At 47.0% G+C, this 23,903-nt stretch overlaps 1 protein-coding gene across 1 annotated transcript in view; it reads left to right on the top strand.

Annotated features, from left to right (window-relative positions):
- The window catches only part of SMPD3 (sphingomyelin phosphodiesterase 3), a 71,804-nt gene that overhangs the window by 16,918 nt on the left and 30,983 nt on the right, over nucleotides 1-23,903 (top strand). Inside the window, exon 2 of the mRNA XM_015429711.1 lies at nucleotides 16,160-16,235. Coding sequence (XP_015285197.1) covers nucleotides 16,160-16,235 — 76 coding nt within the window. The remainder of the gene's footprint in view (nucleotides 1-16,159; nucleotides 16,236-23,903) is intronic.

Genomic DNA, 23,903 nt, shown 5'->3' with positions numbered 1-23,903 from the left:
CCAGCTAAGTGCTGGGAACAAGCGGGTGTTGTAGGGGGCGGTGAAATGCAAAATAGGTGATACGGCAATGCCACACCTTCACTTCCCACACAAAACCAGAAGTGACATCAGCACGTTGGCATGACGCTCTATGAGTCCCCCAAAACTCTATGGTAAAACCAAAGACATACTGATGTCATTTGAGGGTCCCCACCAGAAGTGATATCACAGGAATGTAGGAATGCCTATTTCCCCCTCCATTCCCCCTCCCCTGCCACTCTACCAAGTGGCAGCAAGGACCTGGGCACCAGCGTAGATGGCCTCCTGCTATAGCTCTAGCAGGAGACTAAGCGATTCTAAGCAGGTTTCTTCCTGTGTTCTTATGTTCTAGTGGGCATCGCCGTGTCATGTCATAGAGAGTCTTGGGCCACTGGACAGTCCTGTTGGGGGAAGAAAAAAAAGACTCTGGAATTAGTTCCCATTAATGTTTTATACTTACATTTAATTATGTGTTAACATGTTTAAATGATACGTTAAGTTTGCATCGCTAATATATCTGCTTTATAAAGTACAAAAAAAAAATCTTTTGAAGGCAAGAATACTAAGTTCATAAAAAACAGATTTCTACAAATCTTGTCTGGCCCCAGAGAGAAGCCAAATAGGCAGCAGGCTGTCAGAACACTAGACCAACAATGGCAACAACAAAGTTTCCAAAGCTTCAAGGAGAATGCGGCTTTTCTCGTGCCTTCAGGGCAGTTGCACGTGCTGGGCTGGCTGGGTTCCTCTTGGGAAAGGCTCCTGTTTCCCTTGGCTGAATCTGTATTGGACTACCATGGCTGCCGTATAAGTTGAGACTTTTGCTGGAGAGCATTGAATATTTAACCACCATATGACATACAACTGGCTATCATTCAGCACTGGTGGCTCCATCAGACAGAATAGCCACATATTTGAAGAAATACAGCCCCAAAGTCATCCCAGTGCTGAGTGGAGAGTGGGTAGGGCTGGGAAATAACTGGAGACTCTGGAGGTGAAAGGCAGGGTTTGGGGAGGGGAGGGACTGCAGCAGGGAAGAATGCCATAGAATCCACCCTCCAGGTGAACTGATCTTGAACATCTGGAGATCAGTTGTAATAGTGGGAACCCTCCAGGTGCCACCTGGAAGCTGGCAACCCTAAGAGTGGGCAAGTGTGGTGGAAAGTGCTGTCAAGTTGCAGCTGACTTATGGCAACCCCTAATGGGGTTTTCAAGGCAAGAGATGGAACAGAGGTGTTTGGTGACCCTGGACTTCTGTGGTGGTCTCCCATGCAAGTACTAAACAGAGCCGACCCTGCTCAGCTTCTGAGATCTGATGAGATCGGATTAGCCTGGGCCATCCAGGTCAGAGCACTGGGCAAGGAGAAGTCTCAAGTCTCTCAGCATCAGGAACTGGGCCAGTGTTGGGGCACAGAGTTTCAGGAAAGCCCCCCAAGCCTAGGTCACCCTGCACTGGGCTCTCTGGAGGGTTCAAAACTGAGTGAGCCACCCTGGTGTTTCTTCAGCCTTCCCAGGGCCCAGCACGAAAAATTAATGGGCTTAAGACAAATGCATGGAGGATAGGCTACTGGCCAATCAATGAAGCCTGCATACTCAGAGGCAGTCTCCCCATGAAGATCAATTTATAATGCCTTTGTGCCCTGCTCATCTGATTGGCCACAGTGGAAAACTGGATGCAGGATTAGATGGACTTTGGCTTTGCTCCACTGAGGTTCTTTTGAAATTAAATTTCTCCCACTGGCTTTGCCCCACCTCATTTGCCCTTTGCCCCATCTTTTGAGCTCTGCGTAAATTCGAAACGCCCTATTTTCTCTGGAGAGAACGTCCCAGGCTGATTGATCTCTAATCTAGGTTCTGAGGGTGAAGGTTCCACGGGCAAAAAGGGAATATGGAAGTGCTGAACACCTCAGTCTCCTGACCCCTTTTCTGAAGCTGGTAGAGACCTACATAGCCAAATGAGATGGAGGAGAGCGAGGGAGCCGCACCATCAGTAAAGGGTGCTCGCACTCCTGGTGATTTTTGTGTATGGAGGGTTGTGATTTTATTTCTTGTGTGGTTTTATTCTTGAATATAGCCAAAACCCACCTTGTTGTAAATCTTTATCTCCCCACTCCCCAAGTATACATACAGTCTCCCACACACAACATACTGAAGCCTGAAGTGGCCACTGTAACATTAAGTGACACATTCTGTTCCCTAAACCTCCTTAGAGAAAGCCTAATGTTTTGCTACCTTTTGGAGCGTGTTTGCCCCAAGCAAATCTGTTCTTGCATTCTGTCTACGGTCTTGCCTTTTGGCAGTGGGACACGAGGATGGAGAAATGCTGGCACTATCTAATCCCAGCTACGCAGGGAAATCTTGAACACCAAATTGCCTCCGCGGAACGGCATTATCAGACTGTGCCTATCGGCCAGTGTTATTTTCAAGCAATTGCTTCTCTTGATGCCTCGCCAAAGGGCTGAGGGGGAAAAAAACAATCTAAGTGTATGTAAGGAAGAGAAGATAATATTTCGGAGCAGTCAGGTAAGTAAGAGAAACAGGCTCCTGAGGGAAATATCTGAGATATTGCCGCCAAAAAGTAGTCTCAAGATGTAGGCAAGTGGGAAGAATTTGCAATCTTTGTATAAACTAATAGACTAGGATAGCCTGATCTCATCAGATCTCAGAAGCTAAGCAGGGTTGGCCCTGGTTAGTACTTGGATGGGAGACCACCAAGGAAGTCCAAGGTCACTATGCAAAGGCAGGCGATGGCAAAACCACCTTTGAACATCTCTTGTCTTGAAAACCCTATGGGGTCACGATATAAGTCAGCTGCAACTTAATGGCAGAAACCAAAAACTTTGCCAGTGGACTTACTGCTGGAATAGTAAGGATACTTCTGAAGCTCCCCTCCAAACTTTTCCTGGGAATTTGGACTTCTGAATTTCCCAGGTCTTCTTTCTGAAGCAGAACAGGTGGTCCACCAGAATACTCCATCAATCCTTTTTTGATTTCTGAATTTTGTACATGCTCCACCTTTCCCCTTCTGCTTGACCAACATGCAAATGCACATTGATAAAACACTGCTGGGATGCCAGCCTCCAGGTGGTGCCTGGAGATCTCCTGGAATTTCAACTGGTTTCCAGATTACAGAGATCAGTTCTCTTGGGGGGGGGGGAATGGCTGGTGGACTCTATGACATTATACTCTGCTGAGGCCCCTCTTCTCACCAAACCCCACTATCCCTAGGCTCCACCCCCAAATCTCCAGGAATTTCCAAACTCAGGGGTGGCAACCCCAAACACTGCAAAAAAAAAGCAATCTTGATATGATTCTACTTACAGTTGTATCAAGATTCTTTTTCGTGTGGATTTTCTCCAACATACAGGAGCCACTTGTGCCCAACAGGAAAGCTCCGTACAAAAAGAGACTCTTGATGCAATCAAAGGTAACCTCATATTCAGGGCTTTTTTTGTAGAAAAAGCCCAGCAGGAACTCATTAGCATAATAGGCCACACTCAACAGCAGAAACTCATTAGCATATTAGGTCACACCCCCATGACTTCCCTTGGCTTGTCTGGGCTCCCCGCAGCTGCATGGAGCCTGGGCAAGCTGGTCCTTGGACAGGCCTGGGGAGGCATGGGGAGGCATTTAAATGCCTCCCCAATCCTTCCTGGCCCACCCGCCTTGGAGTCGCTGGGGAGGGTTGCTCTCTATGTCTTCCCTCTATAGCCACGCATGCAGAGGTTTTGACTGTAGTGGGCGTGGCCAACTCTGAAGCCAGCCAGAACTCCGTTCCTGTGCGTTCCTGCCCAAAAATAGCCCTGCTCATATTGACTACATTTCTTGCAATGCTTTTTCAACTGGCCCCATACAATTATTGATTAATTAATTAGAAGTTTGAACCACCCTCCCCTATAAAATAGGGCTCAGGGTGGTGTACATCAAAGAGAACCATTTACAAATTTTCACAATTAATAAAATTCATAAATTATATTTACAGTTTCAAACAACATTAGCTTGTAACCAGTAGATGGCCATAAAACTGCCAAAAGAAATGTGCCACCACCTCATTGGGGGGGGGGAGGCAGGGAGAAAAGCAGGCGTGCCAGCCAGATGGGAAGAAGAAGAAAAAGCAGAAGAAGGAGAAGAAGAAGAAGAAGAAGAAGAAGAAGAAGAAGAAGAAGAAGAAGAAGAAGAAGAAGAAGAAGAAGAAGAAGAAGAAGAATCACTGTCCTCAGCCAAACGCCTGGCAGAACATCTCTGCCTTACATGCCCTGTGGAAATGCATTAAGTCCTGCAGGGCATGGATGTTATTCAGCAGAGAGTTCCACCAGGTTGGGGTCAGGGCAGAAAACGCCCTGGCTCTGATCATGAACAGCCGGATGTCTCTCAGGGTGGGGTCTACCAGAAGGTTCTCATCAAGTGAGTAGAATGCTCTTTGGTGGGTATACCGGGAGAGGTGGTCCCGAAGGTATGTGTGTCCCTTGACGGTAAGTACCATAATCTTGAACCTGATCAGTACTCCATCGGAAGCCTGTGCACAAGTTGGATGTGTGCCATTTGTGGAGTCCCTGTGAGGACCTGCCCCACCATGTTCTGGAGCAGTTGGAGTTTCTGGGTCAGTCTCAAGGGCAGCCCTACATAGACTGAGTTACAGTAGTCTAGTCTGGAGGTGACCATTGCATGGTCAGGGTAGGACAGGTAGGGGGGCAGTATCCTGACCTGGCACAGCTGGAAAAACACCAGTCTGGCAACATTTGTGATCTGGACCTCAATTGATAAGGAGGCATCCAGAATGACACCCAGGCTGTTGACAGCTGGTGCCAATACCAAGAGCAAACCGTCAAGAGCCAGTAATCAGCACCCCAAGCCTGAGTCCCCCCTGCCCAGCCACAGAACCTCCATCTTTGCAGAATTCCATCTCAGCCGGCTCTGTTTCAGCCATCCCACCACAGCCTCCAAACCTTCAGCTAGATTTGCTGGGGCAGTATCCAGCAGGCCACCCATCAACAGGTACAGCTGGGTGTAATCAGCATACTGGTGGTATCCCGGCCCAGAGCTCCACATCAGCTGGGCAAAGGGTCACATGTAGATGTTAAACAACATCAAAGAGATGATTGCCCCCTGAGGAACCCCACATACTAACCTGTGCCTGATTGACACCCTCTATCCCAGCACCACCCTCTGTCCCCAACCTTGGAGAAAAGAGGCAAGCCACTTCAAAGCTACCCCACATACTCCTACATCGGTGAGGCAGTGGGTCAAAAGACTGTGGTCAGCCATGTTGAATGCTGCTGTAAGATCAAGCAATAACAGCATCGCTGACCCACCTTGGTCTAACTGTCTATGGAGATTGTCTGTGAGAGTGACCAGCAGTGTTCCCTCTAAGCTGAATCAGTGTGAGCTAGCTCACAGCTTTTTAGCCTCCAACTCACACATTTTTGTCTTAGCTCAGTAAGGAAGGCTCCATAACAAACTAATTTAGGCAGTAGCCAAACCATTCGCTCACAACTTTAATGCTAGTAGCTCACAAAATAGAATTTTTGCTCACAAGACTCCACAGCTTAGAGGGAACATTGGTGACCAGTGCTGTCTCCATCCCAATGCCAGGTCAGAAGCCAGACTGGAATAGCCGATGTGCCATCCATGAATTTTCCAGAAGCCAGACTGGAATAGATCCAGTGCCGATGTGCCATCCATGAATTTTTGAAGCTGCTGCTCTCTCAATTACCTTACCCAGAAATGAAAGTTACGAGACTGGGCAGTAATTAGAAGGATCCATAGGATCCAAGGTTGCTTTCTGCAAGAGCTGCACAACCACAGTCTCTTTTAATACCTCTAGGTAGACCCCTGAGCCCAGGGACAGGTTGATAATGTCTACCAGGTGTCCCCATATTCCCTCACCACTGGTTTTCAGCAGCCATGAGGGACATGAGTCTAAGAGGCATGTAGTTGGCCTAACAGCACCCAGAATCCTGTCAACATCAGCCTGGGAAAGTCGGCTGAAGTTGTCAAATACCGAGTCCAAAGACAGCCAAGGGGCCTCCAGTTCACATACTGTATCAATGGCCCATTCTGCATCTAGCATTTGCTCCATTGGTTTACCAAGCCCACACCGGAACAGAAAAAGATGTGGCTCAAAACCACATTCAAATACCCCAGGCCAACGCCATACTGACTGCAGAGTCACCCCTGAATGGCCATGAAACAGCCATAAATCTATGCAGACGGCTACCATAAAACCGAGAGATCAAATGAAGTGAAAGCAGCATGCAGTCTGGACACTGCCATAAAATCTGACAATCAATCAAAGTGGAAGTGGCATACCATGCAGAGGGGGATTTCTGTTCCAATGTGGGTTTGGTAAAACAGCGGAGCGAATGCTAGATGCAGATTGGGCCAGTATTGGGCAGGAGATCATGATGGAGCAACAAGACTTTATCTACAAAAAAGCTCACAAAAACCTCTCAGCTAATAGCTGAATTCCTAACATTTTGGGTTCTCTCATTCAGAGAAGTTAGAGATCCAATTACCTTAAACAATTGTGCTGGGTGAGAGCTATCAGATGCAATGGAGGCTGTATAAAATTCCTTTCTAACAACCTTCACTGCCACCTCATAAGCTTTCATAAATGTCCTATAAGATGTTCTTGCAGCTTCATTGCGAGTACACCACCAAACTTGCTCTAGCCATCTGAGTTCCCACTTCATCCCCCTGAGTTCTGTAGTATACCAGGGGGTTATTTATGTCAGTACAGAGGAGGTTGGGGAGTGATTTTATCCCTGGCTTCAGAGAGACAGGAATTCCAGTCCTCTGTCGGCAGGTAATGAATCACCAGAGGGTATCAGATCCTGCAGAGCATTCTGGAACCCATTGCAGTCCATTAGTCTCAGCAGGCAAGCATAAATTTACTCGCTGCCTGGGCAGGGGAGGACAGAGGCTTCCAGTGGATGTTCTTGCAGCTTCATTGCGAGTACACCACCAAACTTGCTCTAGCCATCTGAGTTCCCACTTCATCCCCCTGAGTTCTGTAGTATACCAGGGGATTAATTTATGTCAGTACAGAGGAGGTTGGGGAGTGATTTTATCGCTGGCTTCAGAGAGACAGGAATTCCAGTCCTCTGTCGGCACATGTAATGAATCACCAGAGGGTATCAGATCCTGCAGAGCATTCTGGAACCCATTGCAGTCCATTAGTCTCAGCAGGCAAGCATAAATCTACTCGCTGCCTGGTCAGGGGAGGACAGAGACTCCCAGTGGAGCCTTCACAGCAGGCTGTCAGCTGGGGCGCTAGGTGGACAGTACACCAGGCAGACGCCAAACTCTCCTGAGAGTCCTGGTAATCCTTGGGACAGGGAGTAACCTGAAGGAGAAGCAAGTTGAGCTCGATCTCACGTATCCGTTCCACTTTTCTCCAGGAGGACAAGGAGCCTTTCCCCTGATGCAAGAGGCCTCTTGACTCCAGGGAAGGTTCCTTACACTGGAGGAAAGCACTGCTATCACTTGCAGAATGGACCTATGGACACAACCCATGCAGCTGAGGAGATGCAGATGAACTGAAGGAGCAGAAAGGCACAGCAATCTGCACCTATTCAAATTCCGGAACAGATTTTTAAATTCTGCTGGTCAGCTGGAATTGAGGAGCAGCAGAATCCTGGAGCAACAAAAGAATAGAAACAATTACGTTCACCACCCAATTTCACACTTTAGGTGAAATTTAGCAACAATTCAACACCACAGATTTGGCTGATGTGGAGAAGAAGATTAAAGCTTAAATGCTCTGCCCAGCTCCTCTGTCTCTCCCAGAGAAAGAGCCGCCTAACTCAGAATGCAAGCTGTGCCTTCTGACAGTCTTTGCCCATGGATCCGTTTGAAAGCTTAATGGGGGGTGACTTGCTCAGGAGCAAGCCAGGTTGCTGGAGTGGAGTCAACTCTCCCCAGCCCTTCAGTGACTCATCTGCAGGTATGTCTGGAGCATCCTTTGCAGATGGAACTGGAAAGTGTTACAGGATAGTCAGAAAGACATCACAGAGCTACAGTTATACAGACTAGGCATGGACTGCATTCTTCTCCTGCACAGCAAGGCAGGCGAGCAAGAACCTCTCTGTGGCAGCCGTTTTGTGATGGTGCCCCTCTCAAAAGTAGGAAGAACCTCTTTAGTACAATTTTATTCTCTCCTTCCTTCAGAAAGCTCAGAGTGGCATACATGGCTTTCTCTTTCTCCATTTTATCTTCACAGCAACCCTGTGAGGTAAGTTAGGCTGAGAGAGAGGCTGTGACTGGCCCAAGGTCACCTGGGAAATGTCCATGGGAAAGTGGGGACTTGAACCTGGGTCTTCCAGAACCTAGTCAGCCACTTTAACCACAACACCACATACTGGTTCTCCCTCTTGCACATGGGACTACATTAGCTCATATTCATCCCTCTTTAGAAGAGAAGAGAAGAAATTGGATTTCTACCCCACTCTTCACAACCTGAAGGAGTCTCAGAGCGGCTTACAATCCCTTTCCCTTCCTCTCCCCCCAACAGACACACCCTGTGAGGAGGGTGGGACTGAGAGAGTTCTTTCAAGAACTGCTTGTGAGAGAACAGCCCTGAGAGAGCTATGACTGACCCAAGATCACATCAGCAGCTGCATGTGGAGGAGTGGGGAATCAAACCCGGTTCACCCAGATTAGAGTCCATGCTCCTAACCACCTCACCAAACTTTACTCCTACCTTTCTTCCCCCCTTCATTGTCTCCCCAGTCTTTAAATTCAGTACATTTCTAAGAACTAGCAATTTGTCCTTTGTGGGGGACTATATAGAAGTGTCTCATATTAATAACATGGGCAAATCATCCATCCATTATAATGTACATATACCTGTATTCCTTTCATTAGGGTGGGAGGACCAACAGCACTATTTCCCTCCCTACCCACTAGGCAATGTTGTCCCCCCCTCCCAGACCACTCAGACATCAATAGCTGGAAACAACATTTTAACCCAAGCAGGCCCAGGTGGACATGTGTCACCTCATTACCCCCTGAGCCGGTCAGATAGGAATTTTGCTCCTAGTAATCGAGGTCAGGTTAAGGGCACTTTGCAGAGTGTCTGCAAAGAAAATATCTACCGGATGATCTGGGGTCTTAATTGTGCCATGCCCAAGACTAATTTTTCTTTAAAATGACATAATCTGGCTGGAGCCTCCGGCAAGCATGAGATAAATGTCAAAAGGAATGAATGCGTTTTCTCCATGGGGTATAAAAACCTATTTGCAGCTGAGTTTATCAACGATCCGGAATGACGGATTGCCTGTTTGGCTCCTGCACGTAAATGGGTATACTCCTTTTAGATATAGATGTTCCTGCCACTGCAAAGGAAAGACCTCTTTAGACTTATATGTATATAACTCAGCAGGAGGTAGAGGGGGTATAGACCTCAGCAGCAACCCCAGGGTCATAGAGGTGCCTTTCGCTGATTAAGTCCACATCACTCTTTGACAGCCTAAAAGGAATTGGTTTTAAGCAATGTCAAACATCTTGCCATGTTTTCCTGGAGCCGTGTGTGCCCCGAAAGCCTTTGTGGAGCATTCGCAGGGCTATTTTTGGGCAGGAACGCACAGGAACGGAGTTCCGGCTGGCTCCTGAGTTGGCCACGCCCAGCAGGAACTCATTAGCATAATAGGCCACACCTAACAGCAGACACTCATTAGGATTGGCTACATTAGGGGTGTGTGGCCTAACATGCAAAGAAGTTCCTGCTACAAAAAAAGCCCTGGTTTTGACAACAAAGTAAACAGAATAAGAAGCAAAAGGTGGGTGTGGTTGGATGACCACACTTCTGGTAACGTGGGGTGTGGCCTAATACGCTAATGAGCTGTGCTGTCAGGTGTCAGATTTGGGGATGGAGCCTAATATGCTAATGTGTTTCTGCTGTTGGGTGTGGCCTAATATGCTAATGAGTTCCTGCTGGGCTTTTTCTACAAGAAAAGCCCTGAGCATTCGTATGAAATGCTAACAAATATGCTGCCTCAAGGTTTGAGAATCTACTGCAAAATCAGAGTGCAAAGTCCATACCCGTAACCAGAATTTTTTCTGGGAGAGGGGATAGGGGGCCATTTAGAGCTAATGCAATTGCTGGAGCTAATTTAATTTCTGGAGCTAATTTAATTATCAGAGCCAATAAATTACTGGAGTTAATTTAGTTGCTGGAGGTCTTGGGGATGGCCTCATGATGGTTTCCCCTACGTGTCCACCATACATGTTTCCTCTACCTTGGTCACAGTCTTTTCTAAACCTGGTTTGGTATAGGCTTTCTGGAAAGATCACAACCAAAGTGTGTTTGCTCACTGTGCGGATGGAAAGGTGCACGTGTTTGCAGCTTCCAACCATACTGGCACCATTTCCCTTGGCCACCGTTTCCCTACCCTCAGCGTAGGATTGCCAACTACAAGTTAGGAAATTCCTGGAAATTTGGGGATGGAGCTGGGGGGTGGAATTTGAGAAGGGAGGGACCTCAGCAACGTATAATGCCCCACAGTTCACCCTCCAAAGCAGCCATTTTATCCAGGGGGACTGATCTCTGTACTCTGGAGATCAGTTGTAATTTCAGAAGATCTCCAGGTCCCAGCTGGAGGAAGGCAACCATATATGGTGGGATTTAAAAACAGGAGTAATTGACCTACCCTATAGCGAGAGCCAGCGTGGTGTAGTGGTTAAGAGCGGCAGCCTCTAATCTGGAAAAAATGGGTTTGATTCCCCGCTCCTCCACATGAAGGTCATGGCCTGCTTGGGCCAATCACTGTTCCCTCAACACTCTCTCAGCCCCACCTACTTCACAAGGTGCCTGTTGAGGAGAGAGAAAGGGAAGGCGATTGTAAGCCATTTTGAGGCCCCTCAAGGTAGTGAAAAGCGGGGTGTAAAAATAACTCTTCTTCATCTATATGTAAATTACAGATCTTAAGATACAGAGGTATGTCCGGTACCAAATATAACTGACATATGCTGTGACTTAAAATCAGTAATTGTCGCGCCGCTATAACTTAGCAGGGTGGTCGTAGGATCGCTGGGGAAAGGAAAATTTAGGGAAAACTTAGAACTACCATATGGATACTCCATTGCTGCCGCAAATGCCTGTACGTTCACAGCAGCAGCAGAAAGAACACAGAAAGAACCAGATTACTGTCAACTTCCTCTAATTTGCTAGAAGGAATTGAAAAGACTTTGGGGGAAGTTGGCCCCCAAAGCACTAGAACAGTGTTTCTTTCCTTTACACAGTCTTTTGCCTTGATCTTGTGAGCTTGGGTACTTTTTGGCTGAATGCAGGGTTTATAGTATAAGGGTCTAGCATTCTCCTGGATCTACAAAGCAGCACTAAAGTTCTAGCAGTGTCCTGGGTCATCCCTCTGTCACTTCCCTGAATCCTAAGCTATCGCTCCCAAGTTAGAAGGCCAAACATTCACAAAGATATTGGCTGTCACTTGCAAGTCACTTCTGTGTCTGAGAAGCCATTTACTGCTGTGCCCCAGCAAGACCAGTGAACCGCAAACTCCGGACACAGTTTGAAAAGTCTGCAGGACTGGCCAGGAGCCTGCTGCTTATATTCCTAAATCAATGCGTCCATGAGACAAGACCAGTGCATGTGTGTCTTGGAATGAGTGCTGCAGGAATGGGTAGCAGAGCTCATGTCTGACCTTGTTGTGCCTGGGTTTGGGTAGATTGGCAAGCTTTGATTTGGGCATGAATATGGCAGAGCTGCAATTCAGGGGCAGTGTTCAGCATTTGAGATCATCAAGCCAAAACCTCTCTGCAAAACTCAACAGAAGTCCTATCTTCTTTTATTGCATCCTGACCCCCTCCGTGGTGTCCAGCAACTGCCCATTACTTTCATTGTTCTGGCCATGTGATGTGTTTTCTTAGATCCCTGCCTGAGCTTCTTGGCCACCTCCAGATCTAGCACTATCTCCTTGCACTCACTGGCCAAGCCCTCCACGGCCCTGCTCTCTGCTCTCCTATCCCAGGGCATCTCGGCTCCCGACGTTTGCAATTCCAGTTCCACCATCTGATCTATTCCCTCAGGCATTTTAATCTCCCCTTCCTCCAAGGATCTCTGGGTAGCACATGTCCCCATTTTGTGCTCACAACAGTCCTGTGAGGTGGACAGAGGTGGAAGAGTGTGACTGGACCAAGGTCATCCTGTGAGCTTCAGGTCAGGGCGGGGACCTCGAACTCATTCCAACACCCTGCATTATACCCAGTCAGTGGGCCAGTTATCTGAAGGTCTCTTCCTCCCTTGAATGATTCTAACCCTTCTTCTCTTGGGGCCCCGAATGTCTTCCTTTTCAAACACCTGCATGCCACCTCTTTTACCTTTCAAAACTCGCTTTTCAAACTCTCCTTTGCTATGAAATATTCAGCATAACCCTCCCTCCCATTCCTTATTGATCTGGTGCTGCTCCACACATTACGAAGTCCTTGTTATTGGTTGGTGGATGACATGTGTTGGGAGTATTGTGCCTCCCAGATGTATGGAAACCCTTTTCTGCTCACAACTGCAGCAGGTGGGGAACAGTAGCTTCAGCTCCCCCACACACACACACACCATTTTCTTTGGTTAGAGATCCAGAGGAGATAGGCGTGTTAGTCTTTTGCTGCAAAATAGTAAAAAGCTCAGTAGCACCTTTAAGACTAAATTTTTTTATTGTAGCATAAACTTTCGAGAAACACAGCTCTCTTTTTACCATTCTCTTTAAATCCTCAAATCACCCTGTGGAGCCACTATTGATTCCATTGCAAAAATTCCATGTAGCCATGTAAATAAGTAAGAAACCTTTCTCTCGGTATTAAATCTCTATGCAAAACACATTTTTTGGTTTGCAGATCTACAATCTGGATAATGCTCCAGTAATCTAACATATGACTGAACTGTCAGTGAAGATACTCCCCCAAGATCTATTTGGATGTGGGACTTCAAGTGGGCGAGGCGCTGGGATTTGAAATCCATCTTGCCTTTCCATGCAGAGGACACCTGGCTCCAGTAAGAACAGTGGCATTAAAATGCATTCAGTGGGCCCTTTCCCGGGGCTCTCTGTCTATCTGGGTGAATGCAACACCGCACTAGAACACCTTCATACCATGAAGAAGGAGCAGTAGCCCTGCTGGAAAGCCATCGGCAAGATGAATCAGTGAACAGGAGACGGAGCGAGCCTGCTGTGCAATTGAGAAATAATAAAAGTGATCAGAGCATCAGCCAATGCAAATTATTCAAACCACAGTCCTGCAAAACCCAGTTTTCAGTTCCAAACTAAATGCAGGGAGGGAGAAGAAGCTATCAAGTGATGAATTTGGCAATCAATATACAAAGTCTTGAGGAAGGTGCGTGTCAGATTATCTCAGAAATGTACCATCAGAGACAGATGGTGTTTAATGGGAAAGCTGCTTTGTTCTGCAGCTCCCAAAGGCGCTCCATGTCCCTAAAATGGTATTCCTTGCAAACAGACAGCCTCTCCTTAGATATCAAGATGGTTTGAAGGCTAGACTAGGACTGGGCAATGCTAGTTCAAATCCTTGCTCTTTCATGAACATATGAGGCGCCTGCGGCCTTATACTTTACTAGGCTATTGATCCATCAAAATCAGTATTATCTACTCAGGGTCAGGTCACACGGACATTTAGTGCGGGCTTCGCTGCTGAGCCCTCGCGCATTAAAGTTTCCTGTTCATATTGGCAAACCCGCCTCCCGCACCGAAGCGGGCTGAGTCCCGTGGTTTTCGCTCTTTTTATCCGCGTTTTCTGATACTTGTTGGAACAGGTGTTTTTCCGATATCTCGCGCTTTGTATCCGCGGTTTTGGTATCTGGACAGCAATCCGCCGTGACCGCGCTACCCTCCCACCCCCTTTTTGTGTGTGTGTGTGTTTCCGGTTTAAGTTATGCGCATGTGCAAACAGGCACTAGCTTTTATTTTGGTCTTTTTTAGTTTGTATGTACGCCCAAGCGCATGGGAAGACAAGCGCATGCGCAGGTTGTTTGTTTGTTTTTAAACGCGCCACCACGGGGACGGCGCGCTGTGTGATCAGTACTTCACACGAGTGAAGCAGAAGACAGAGGGACCGTCTGACCACCTACAAGCGATATAAAATGTCGCGGATAGAAGAATTGTGGGAAAACTAGCGTGGTAAGAGGTCCGTGTGACCGTGGCCTCAGACTGGCAGTGGCTCTCTGGGGTCTCTGGTGGAGGTCTTTCACATCACCTACTACCTTTCAACTTGAGATGCTGGGGACTGACCGTCTGCATGCCAAGCAGATGCTCTACCACTGAGCCATTGCCCCTCCTCCTCATGCAGATCACTGGGTGTCACTGGCCTGTCACTATCATTCAGCCTAACCTGCCTCACAGGGCTGTTGTGATAATAAAACAGAAGAGAACCACATATATCCCTAAGCTCCTTGGAGGAGGAATCCATGGTGATACCTCCTGTGTTCCAACTGTTTCTATCGTGAGTTTCTGTCTTTGTTCCTGGTTGTTGGTTTTTAATTCCCCTGTTTCTGCCCTTGGGGGTGAAAGGCAGCCTGGTGTAGCTGGATCTCATCAGATCTCAGAAGCTAAGCAGGGTCAGTACTTGGATGGGAGACCACCAAGGCAGACTCTGCAGAGGAAGGCAATGGCAAACCACCTCTGCTTCTCATTTGTCTTGCAAGCCTGTTGCTGGGGTTGCCGTAAGTCAGTTGTGACTTGGCAGTACATGCATACATATTTCTGCCCTTTGGGGATGCCTTCTTTCGATGTTTAGCTTCCTGGAAGCATCTTACTGGTCATTGTTGGGAACAGTATTCTGGTCTAGATGGACTTCAAATCTGTCCCAGCAGGATAGCTGCAGATTTCAGGAGGTGAAGTGGTTAAAATAACTTCTGGACTAATGTACACATTACAAAGGCCATGAGGATTTTGTGTCCTACATGTACTGGGAGTTCCATGCTTCTTGGGTTCATACAGGCCTGCTTCAGAATAGACCCACAAAGCACAAGGCGAGGGGGAGGGGGCTTGCCTGCACAGACATGAAATGGCCCCAGAGAGCTGATTTTTTGCTCCATCAGGAAACATACATAACTGCAGCCACCCAATTCACACAATCTTTCTCCTTCAGCCTTAACTAAGCAGGGGGGAGAGGGACTGGTTACTCTGATACTGGGTAGCTTCTTGTACATGGACATCCTGTTCCCTGGTGACCATCCAAGTGATGGATACATTCAGGATCATCTTTGAGTTGAACTTGGTTTCAGGTGGAACCAGGGTAACTGCAGCAAATCAACGTGTGAAAAATATTAATAATTATTTCATATTAAAACTAGAGGCTTATTTGTTACAGGGGAGAAAATGCATGGCTCAACTGAATCACCTTGGATCTCATTCCTGCGCTCATCCAGTTTTCTGTCTTTAGAATGGGAATGATGTTGGGGGATAATCTTGATCTGAATGGGTCTGGTTCGAAAGCACCTGATGCTTCAGTAAGCAAGTGTGGGTCTGGTCCTTGCCCAGAAGGGGGACCTCCTCAGATCCCCTCCCATGTAGGCACCCTTCATGATGCAAGAAATCTGACATGTAAATACAGTCAAGAAATAGTAATGCTATCAACCTCTCAGTTTCACATGAACACATGAAGCTTCCTTAATTGAGTCAGACCTTGGGTCCGTCAGCATCAGTATTGTTAATTCAGACTGGCAGCGGCTCTCCAGGTTCTCAAACAGAGGTCTTGCACATCACCCACTAACTGATCTTTTTAACTGGAAATGCCAGAGGTCAAACCTGCAACCTTCATCATGCAACGCAGAGGCTCTGCCACTGAGCCATGGCCCCTTCCCATAGGGGAGACAGGGTGAATGTGGTAGCAGTGACAACATTATTAATGCTCAGTGCCTATTAGCTTCAATGTGCAGAATTACTTCCTGATGGGCTGCACCCTCTATGTTTTAATTTTTATTTTTACCAATAGAAGTTCTGTCTGAGTCCCAGAGCCCTAAAAGCAACACAGTCTCTTCTCTTCTGCATGGCTTGTCCTTTGAGAAATGAGATTGTTGCTGCATAATAGATCTAATGTTTTAAATTGGATTGTGGGCCTTTGATCTTAGAAACCATTCAGATGGTGATTAACAATTCTGTTTCTTTCCCTCCTCTCTCCCCAGGTGCAAGTGGGAAGTACACCTCAGGACCAAAGAATTGTGGGATATATTTCCTGCACTCACTTGCAAGCTCTGGCAGGTACTGTACAGTATGGAACTGCTTATGTAGGTTTGCAGAGGCAGTCTTCCTTATGGGGCAGTATAGGCAATGGCAACGGCCAGGGGACAACCAACAATGGAGATGATAGAAGGTGGTGGTGGCAAATGAAGTCAAAATTGCAAAATGAGGTACATTTTCGAAGGGACGTGCAATGTGGAAACTGGACACTTTTTGTTCAGTGTGGACTGGATGGAAATAAAAGGAGTGGTGGGGTGGGGAGGGCTATCCTTGATTTTGCCCAGGCTCCAGAATTACTAAGACTGCCCTGTCAGTGCGTTTGCCTTTCTAATTTCAACTGTCTCTTGCAGAACAGGGATTGAGATACAGCCAGATCGTTCATAACCTGCCTACCGAGAAATACCATATAGTTCTCAACTAGAAATGTTACAGGCAGGACTGGATTAACCACTAAGCTAAGTGTTCAATAGACAGAACAAGGACTTGGAAAAAATGCCCTTTCCCCAGCTCATTAAGCTCTAGATAGCTTGGATTTGGAAAATGCATTCGTGTCTCTCTTAGGCACGTATACATGATCACACTTGACCGCTGCCATCCGTGTTGTATTTCTGTGTGTGGAGCTGATTTGAGCATTTATGTCACCCATCACGGTGCTCCTGATGGTTTGCCAAGCATCCCACCCCTCATTGGTGATGTCGATGAGCAGATTCTTTTCTCCAGCACTATCATGTCAGTCATTATCACATCAAATGGGTATCCATCAAGGCTGGGCAGAGATTATGAACAAGCAGGGATCAAACTGGGATGCTGTCCATGGTACTGAGGTTGCCATAACTTCATACATTCCATTTTCAATTGGAAAATGCAGAAAGATGTCCGGTGTTCATCTTAGTTGGACTGGTAGATATGCAATATATCCTGGACCCATCAGGAGATATCCAGTGAGTTGGTCTGTTGAGGGCATGTACCAACATCTTAGACTCTGTACAGAACAGAGGCTATATTCCCTATCGCACTTCTCAGTTATGGGTGCCAATTTGATTCCAGTCTCACTGTTGTTAGGGCATGGATCTAGGTAGCTAGATCAGCTGAGTCAAGGTAGGGGACCTGAAAGCTGGAAGAAAGTGTTTATTGCAACTGCATTAATTTTCTTCGCCAGCAATAATGCTGGGGCTAGTATAACCTCTGGGCTCTTAACTGAGTCAGCAAGCGTCATCTGGACTCCATCAGATGAGGGAAGCACACAATGTTCTTCAAGATCTCTACCTTCCTAACCAACGATACCGCTGTCTTGTCAGGATTCTGTCTCAGCTCATTCACTCTTAGCCATTGAATCACAGCACCCCTGAGTGATTTGGATAAAGATATATTGAGCTGGGTGTCGTCAGCGTATTGATGGCAGCCAGTTCCAAAGCCACAAATGATTTCTCCTAAGGGCTTTGCGTAGCGATTGAATAGCATGGGGGAGAGGACTGAGTCTTGCGGAATCCCAGAGGACAACTGGTCTTCTGTTGCAGCCCTCTGAGTCCAGTCCATAAGGAATGATTTCATCCAATCCAAAGCACATCCTGCGATATCTACTTATAGAGCATAAGAGAGCATAAGAGAAGCCATGTTGGATCAAGCCAAAGGCCCATCCAGTCTAACACTGTGTCACACAGTGGCCAAAAGCCAGGTGTCATCAGGAGGCAGGCCCATAGCTACAGTGGGGCTATTGGGGGCTCTGCCCCCTTCCTTAAAGGGCCAGCCCCTCAAAAAATTTTGAGAAGAATGGGGGGTTTGCACGGGCCCCCTGCTCCTTTTCAAAAACATTTAAAGGGATCCTTTAAATGCTTTTGAGAAGAAGTGGGGGATGGTGTGTGCCCCTCTCCCTCCAGCTGACTGACCCTTTAAATCTTGCAGGTGAGGAAAAGGGGTGGCCACCAGTGGTTTGGCATGGGGGCAAATTGGGGGCGCGTACCACCCCTTTCATTATGGCAAATAATGGCAGCCCCACCGGAAAAATGTTTTGCCCCACAAGCCACAAAATCCTGGCTACGGGCCTGTCAGGAGGTCCACCAGTGGGGCCAGAACTCCAGAAGCCCTCCCATGTTGTCCCCCAAGCATCAATAATACAGAGCATAATAATAATAGCCACTGATGAACCTCTGCTCCATACGTTTATCCAGTCCCCTCTTGAAGCTGTCTATGCTTATAGCTGCCACCACTTCCTGCAGCAGGGAATTCCAGGTGTTAATTACTCTTTGGGTGAAGAAGTACTTCCTTTTATCTGTTCGGAGTCAGCAAGTGCTGAAAAACCTTAAACAGCCAGGCTGGTCTTAGGCTGTGGTCACACGGAACATTAGCCACGCGGATTTTCCAGGCACGATCTCACCGGCACATCTGGGAAGCGTAGCGCTCCCGTGGGTCACCCGAGGCTTCCTGCCGAATACACGCAGCAAAAAAACTAGTACCTCGGAGGTACTAGTTTCCAAAACCACGGTGCAAGGGTGGGTGTCTGATCGCGATTCCGGTGGCATCCGGCGCCCGCCCATGTCCCCTCGCAAAAAGCTTCCCCCCCCCAAGTCTCCATGGATGCGCACAAGCACCCAACGGAGCATGCGCATACTTCAATGTACAGGGGGAAAACCCGTTTGCCCTGGAGGACGGTGAAGAGGCGACTGCTTGTCCAACCGTCCCCAGGAGCCGCACAGAAGGCAGTTCAGAGTCGGCCAGAGCAACGACCCCCCCCTCCGGGGGACCTGCCTTTCGGTTTCATTGTCAGGACTCAAGCTCCCTCTTCCCCACCCCTTGGCCACGTCCCTTTCTCCCTTCTCCTCCCACCGAGTGCCCTTCTGGGACATGTAGTCTGTTTCAGCCGCTTCTTTGCCACATGGTTGTGTGATCGGCACCTCCCCCTATACACGGGACCTTTACGGGACCTCCAGGAGATGTCTGCTCGCGCAACCGTGCGTTATTTTGCCCCAGGGCTAACAGCTACGCTCCCCCCCCCTGCATTTTCCTGCCCGTGTGACCGGAGCCTTAAACTAGCTGAATAGCAGCAGAAAACCAATGTTTCTTTGCTGCTGCCGCAGCACCTCAGAGGTCTTCCAATGAGCTCTATAACACTCTGTCAGACTCACTCAGGAGCTTTACTGTAGATTGCTGATCTTTCTACAGATTGCTGGCTTTACTTCGGTATTAGCCTCCTGCCGCTGTTGGCTGTGTAACTCTTGTGTTTATTTTGCTGCTGGTTGTAGGCAGTGTTCCCTCTAAGCTGAGTTAGTGTGAGCTACCTCTCAGTTTTTTAGCCTCCAGCTCACACATTTTCATCTTAGCTCAGGAAGGATGGCTCCAGAGCAAATTAATTTAGGCAGTAGCCAAATCGCTCGCTCACAACTTTAATGCCAGTAGCTCAACAAGTGGAATTTTTGCTCACAAGACTCCACAGCTTAGAGGGAGCCTGGGTTGTAGGTTTAGGTTTTAAGTTCTTAATGTAATAGTTTTATGCTTTTTTTTTTTAGTTCTGACTTGCCTTGTGTGATATTTTAGTGACAGAAAGGCGGGACATAGATTTTTGGAATAAATCAATCCCTTGTTTTGTTGGGCATCAGCTTTATTTTTTCAGTTTGTTCCAAAATTACCCTGTCATCCTTCAGACTTTGCATGGTCAATATCTCCCATATTGGGGCTCTGGCTGGCTCCCCCAGTAAAAGTCCTAGTTCTGTCTCGCATTTGGCCTCTTGTCTCAGGGTATATCATCAACACCTTAGTCAGGGTCCCCATCATGGTGCCCACCAGCACCTTTCCCGGGGCCCGCCAAGTGTTTTTAGGAAGTGGGTGGAACCAGACAGGCCATTGGAGATCTCATCAGCTGTGCAGATGAAAAGGTATCCTGTGAATCAGAGCTTCTGCCTGAAATGCTGAAGAGGTACTATTAGAGTTATAGATAACCCCGGTCCCTGACATTTTGTGGTTGGGTCTGCCTCCTGCAGCAGCCCTTTTGTGATTAGAGCCACCGCCTGTGGCAGCCATTTTATGATTAGCTCCACCTCCTGTGGCAGCCATTTTGTGATTGAGCCCATTGGCCTATGTCAGGATTCCAAAAGTGCCTTCAGTCTTAAAAAGGTTGGAAACCCTTGACCTAAGCCATTTTCAGTCGTTGCTCTTTTGGCACCACCTGCAGTCCTCTCAATATGTGCAGTCCTCATTTTGTGTATACAGGGCAACGTGCATATTTTCCAGCTTTGATACACTCAATTGGAAATTCAGATATTTTTTTATGGGTTTAGGCATACTGAGACTGAAAATACATTTGTTACCCTGTTTACAAGAAAAAGCAGCCATGCACTTTGGGAGGCTCAAGGGTAGCACAATTTCTCTTTACATGCACTTTAAACACAAAAATCATAACAGCTGGACAGGGCTTTAGTTATATTTGACTCTCTACCACAAGAATTCTGCAGTAAATCACTTGATTATCGTGCTCCCACCATGTTCAATCAATGTGAAAATATCCAGAAAGAGTCCAGAGGGGGTTATTTCTTTATCAACCCTACTTCAACCAACGGAGCTGTCTTCTCTCACCCAATCTGGGTTACAGTTGTTAATCCAAATATTAGTTAAATTCTTATCTCAAGATAAACATCATGTCATCTGGTAAAACTTTGGGATTAGATTATAAATTTAAAAGGTTTTTTAAAAAAAACATCCACAAGGAATGATGGAAAAATCACTGCACAGCAGTGGTATCAGATAAATTTACAACCTTGGCCTTTCTAGTTCCAATATAAACTGTTAGTAAAAGTTTAATTCTCTGTGTGAAAATATTTTTCAAATAACACTTCTGCTCATGCACAGACTACTTTATACAGAACTTCAATCAAAAATTAGAACTGTCCTAGTCAAACTATATGCTTCTGATACACACAATTCATAAGAACATAAGAGAAGCCAATGTTGGATCAGGCCAATGGCCCATCTAGTCCAACACTCTGTCACACAGTGGCCAAAAATACCAGGTGCCATCAGGAGGTCCAGCAGTGGGGCCAGGACACTGGAAGCCCTCCCACTGTGCCCCCCCAGCACCAAGAATACAGAGCATCACTTGCCCCAGACTGAGAGTTCCTATCTATACTTTGTGGCTAATAGCCACTGATGGACTTCTGCTCCATATGCTTATCTAATTCCCTTTTGAAGTCGTCCATGCTTGTAGCCGCCACCACCTCCTGTGGCAGTGAGTTCCATGTGTTAATCACTCTTTGGGTGAAGAAGGACTTCCTTTTATCTATTCTAACCCCACTGTTCAGCAATTTAATTGAGTGCCCACGAGTTCTTGTACTGTGAGAAAAGTACTTCTTTCTTGGCCTGCTCTATCCCATGCATAAGCTTATAAACCTTGATCATGTCACCTCTCAGCCGTTGTTTCTCCAAGCTAAAGAGCCCCAAGTGTTTTAACCTTACTTCATAGGGAAAGTGTTCCAACCCTTTTATCATTCTAGTTACCCTTTTCTGCACTTTTTCCAATGCTATAATATCCTTTTTGAGGTGTGGTGACCAGAACACTAATGGTAGAAGCAGACTGTGACCAATATCATGCAACTCGTTCTGTTCATAAAATTTAAATTGCAGGCTTGGGCAACCTCGATTTGCCTCGGAAGCCATGGAGAAAAGGGAGAGCCAATTTAACCTTTTAACTTCCACTCAGTTTTACTAATCAAAGCTGGCCTCTCCTTTGTTAGCATTTTAAAGGGGGGGGAGTGCGTTTTTAAAAGACACATCTTCTCTTCCTTTAAAGTACTTATAACAGACTGGGGGGGGTGGGGGTGGTTTTGATTAGTGAAACCAAGCAGAGGCCAAATGGTTAAACCAGCTCACCCTTCCCTGAACAGCCCCAAGTCAAATAGAGGCTGCATAGGCCTACAATTTGCAGTTAATAGATTGTCAGGGATGTGTATGTATTCATTGCCTTCCCATCACCATTCAAAGTAGGAGTCTATATTTAATAGGGTAGCTAATCCCCAGTTGGGCTTAAAGACAAAATAGCACAACCGTGTAAATTGGTTTGTATGCAATTACTATAAGCAAAACAGAATAAAGTTTACAAAAACATTGGTCAGTATGGATCAATTCTCCTGTTTTACAAACATTAACTTGCATTGGTTGCAAGATAACAAAACACTGTTCCTTGTTGCCCCCAACAAGCCTACGTCCCTTCCAGGTGACATAGGCACGGTGCACGATGTCACTTCCAGTGACTTCGGCATGTCGGGAGCAATGCTTCCAGCTCCCAGAGAGTCCCCCCCCCCCCCCCCCCCCCCCCCCCCCCAACGGGGCCTCTGGGCGCCCCCCCTACTATAAGCAAAACAGAATAAAGTTTACAAAAACATTGGTCAGTATGGATCAATTCTCCTGTTTTACAAACATTAACTTGCATTGGTTGCAAGATAACAAAACACTGTTCCTTGTTGCCCCCAACAAGCCTACGTCCCTTCCAGGTGACATAGGCACGGTGCACGATGTCACTTCCGGTGACTTCGGCATGTCGGGAGCAATGCTTCCAGCTCCCAGAGAGTCCCCCCCCCCCATCTCCCCTCCAGCATCTCAAAGGGGCCTCTCAACCCTAATGTTTAATAGGAAGCTGAGCATGGAAGTGGGAGGCAGCTAAACCCTGCCTCCTCAGTTGCCTTCCATTATTCATGTAAAATATTTTTTAACTCTCACACTCAACTAAAAGTACATGAACTGGGGCCCAGGTCTGGGGATGAAGTCTCTAACTCTTCCCCACTTTCTACAATTTCCCCAGCCACTCCCTAATTAGTTTTATCATGCTGGGGCGGGGGGGTAGAAACCACCCTTACTGCTCGTACTAAAAGCTCGTACTAAAAGCCAGGGGAAGCAATTTCTACCGGAAAATGGCACAGGGTGGAATGCGGGGCCCCCCTCAGTTAAATTACACCTGCGATCACAGATTCCCCCATGTAGTTTGGACATGGTTGAACTGCAAGGTTGCCAACGTCCAGGTGGCACCTGGAGATTTCCTGCTATTACAGCTGATCCCCAGACGATCAGGATAGGTTCCCCTGGAGAAAGTAGCTGCTATGAAGGGTGGATTCTATGGCATTACACCCTGCAGAGGACCCTCCCCAAACCATGTCCTCCTCAGACTCCACCCCCCAAATCCCCAGGTATTTCCAAGTCAGAGCTGGCAACCCTATTGAACTGGTTCAAGATGGCCCTGCCCACCTACCCGATGTCCTTCAATCCGAATCTGCTCTTTACAAGGTTTTATCCACAGCATAGCTTCTACTGTGGCTCAGCTGTGTTGACAGCACATCTCCTTGAGAGTGGCAACTCATACATTCATGACTTCACTCTTCTTCCAGTGCTTGTGCAATGCCTTTATACCAAGGGTGGCCAAACTTGCTCAACGTAGGAGCCACATAGAATAAATGTCACATGTTTGAGAGCCGCAAGACATGAACAAATATCACACTCACATTTTTATTAACAAATATATGCAAATTTGCTCTTTAATAACATTAAATGTGACTGCCAAAAATAAAAACCAAAGGGGTCAAAACCGATATTGATAATATTTTTTGTCCAATGATATTTGTTTGCTAATGATATTTATTTGTCTAAGAGGGAGAGAGGAGAAGAAGAAGAAGAAGAAGAAGAAGAAGAAGAAGAAGAAGAAGAAGAAGAAGA

The sequence above is a fragment of the Gekko japonicus genome, unplaced genomic scaffold, assembly GCF_001447785.1.
Source record: "Gekko japonicus isolate JY-2015 unplaced genomic scaffold, Gekko_japonicus_V1.1 scaffold815, whole genome shotgun sequence".
Taxonomy (NCBI): Eukaryota; Metazoa; Chordata; class Lepidosauria; order Squamata; family Gekkonidae; genus Gekko; species Gekko japonicus.
The sequence above is the reverse complement of the archived record's forward strand: the minus strand, read 5'-3'. Positions and strand labels throughout refer to the sequence as shown.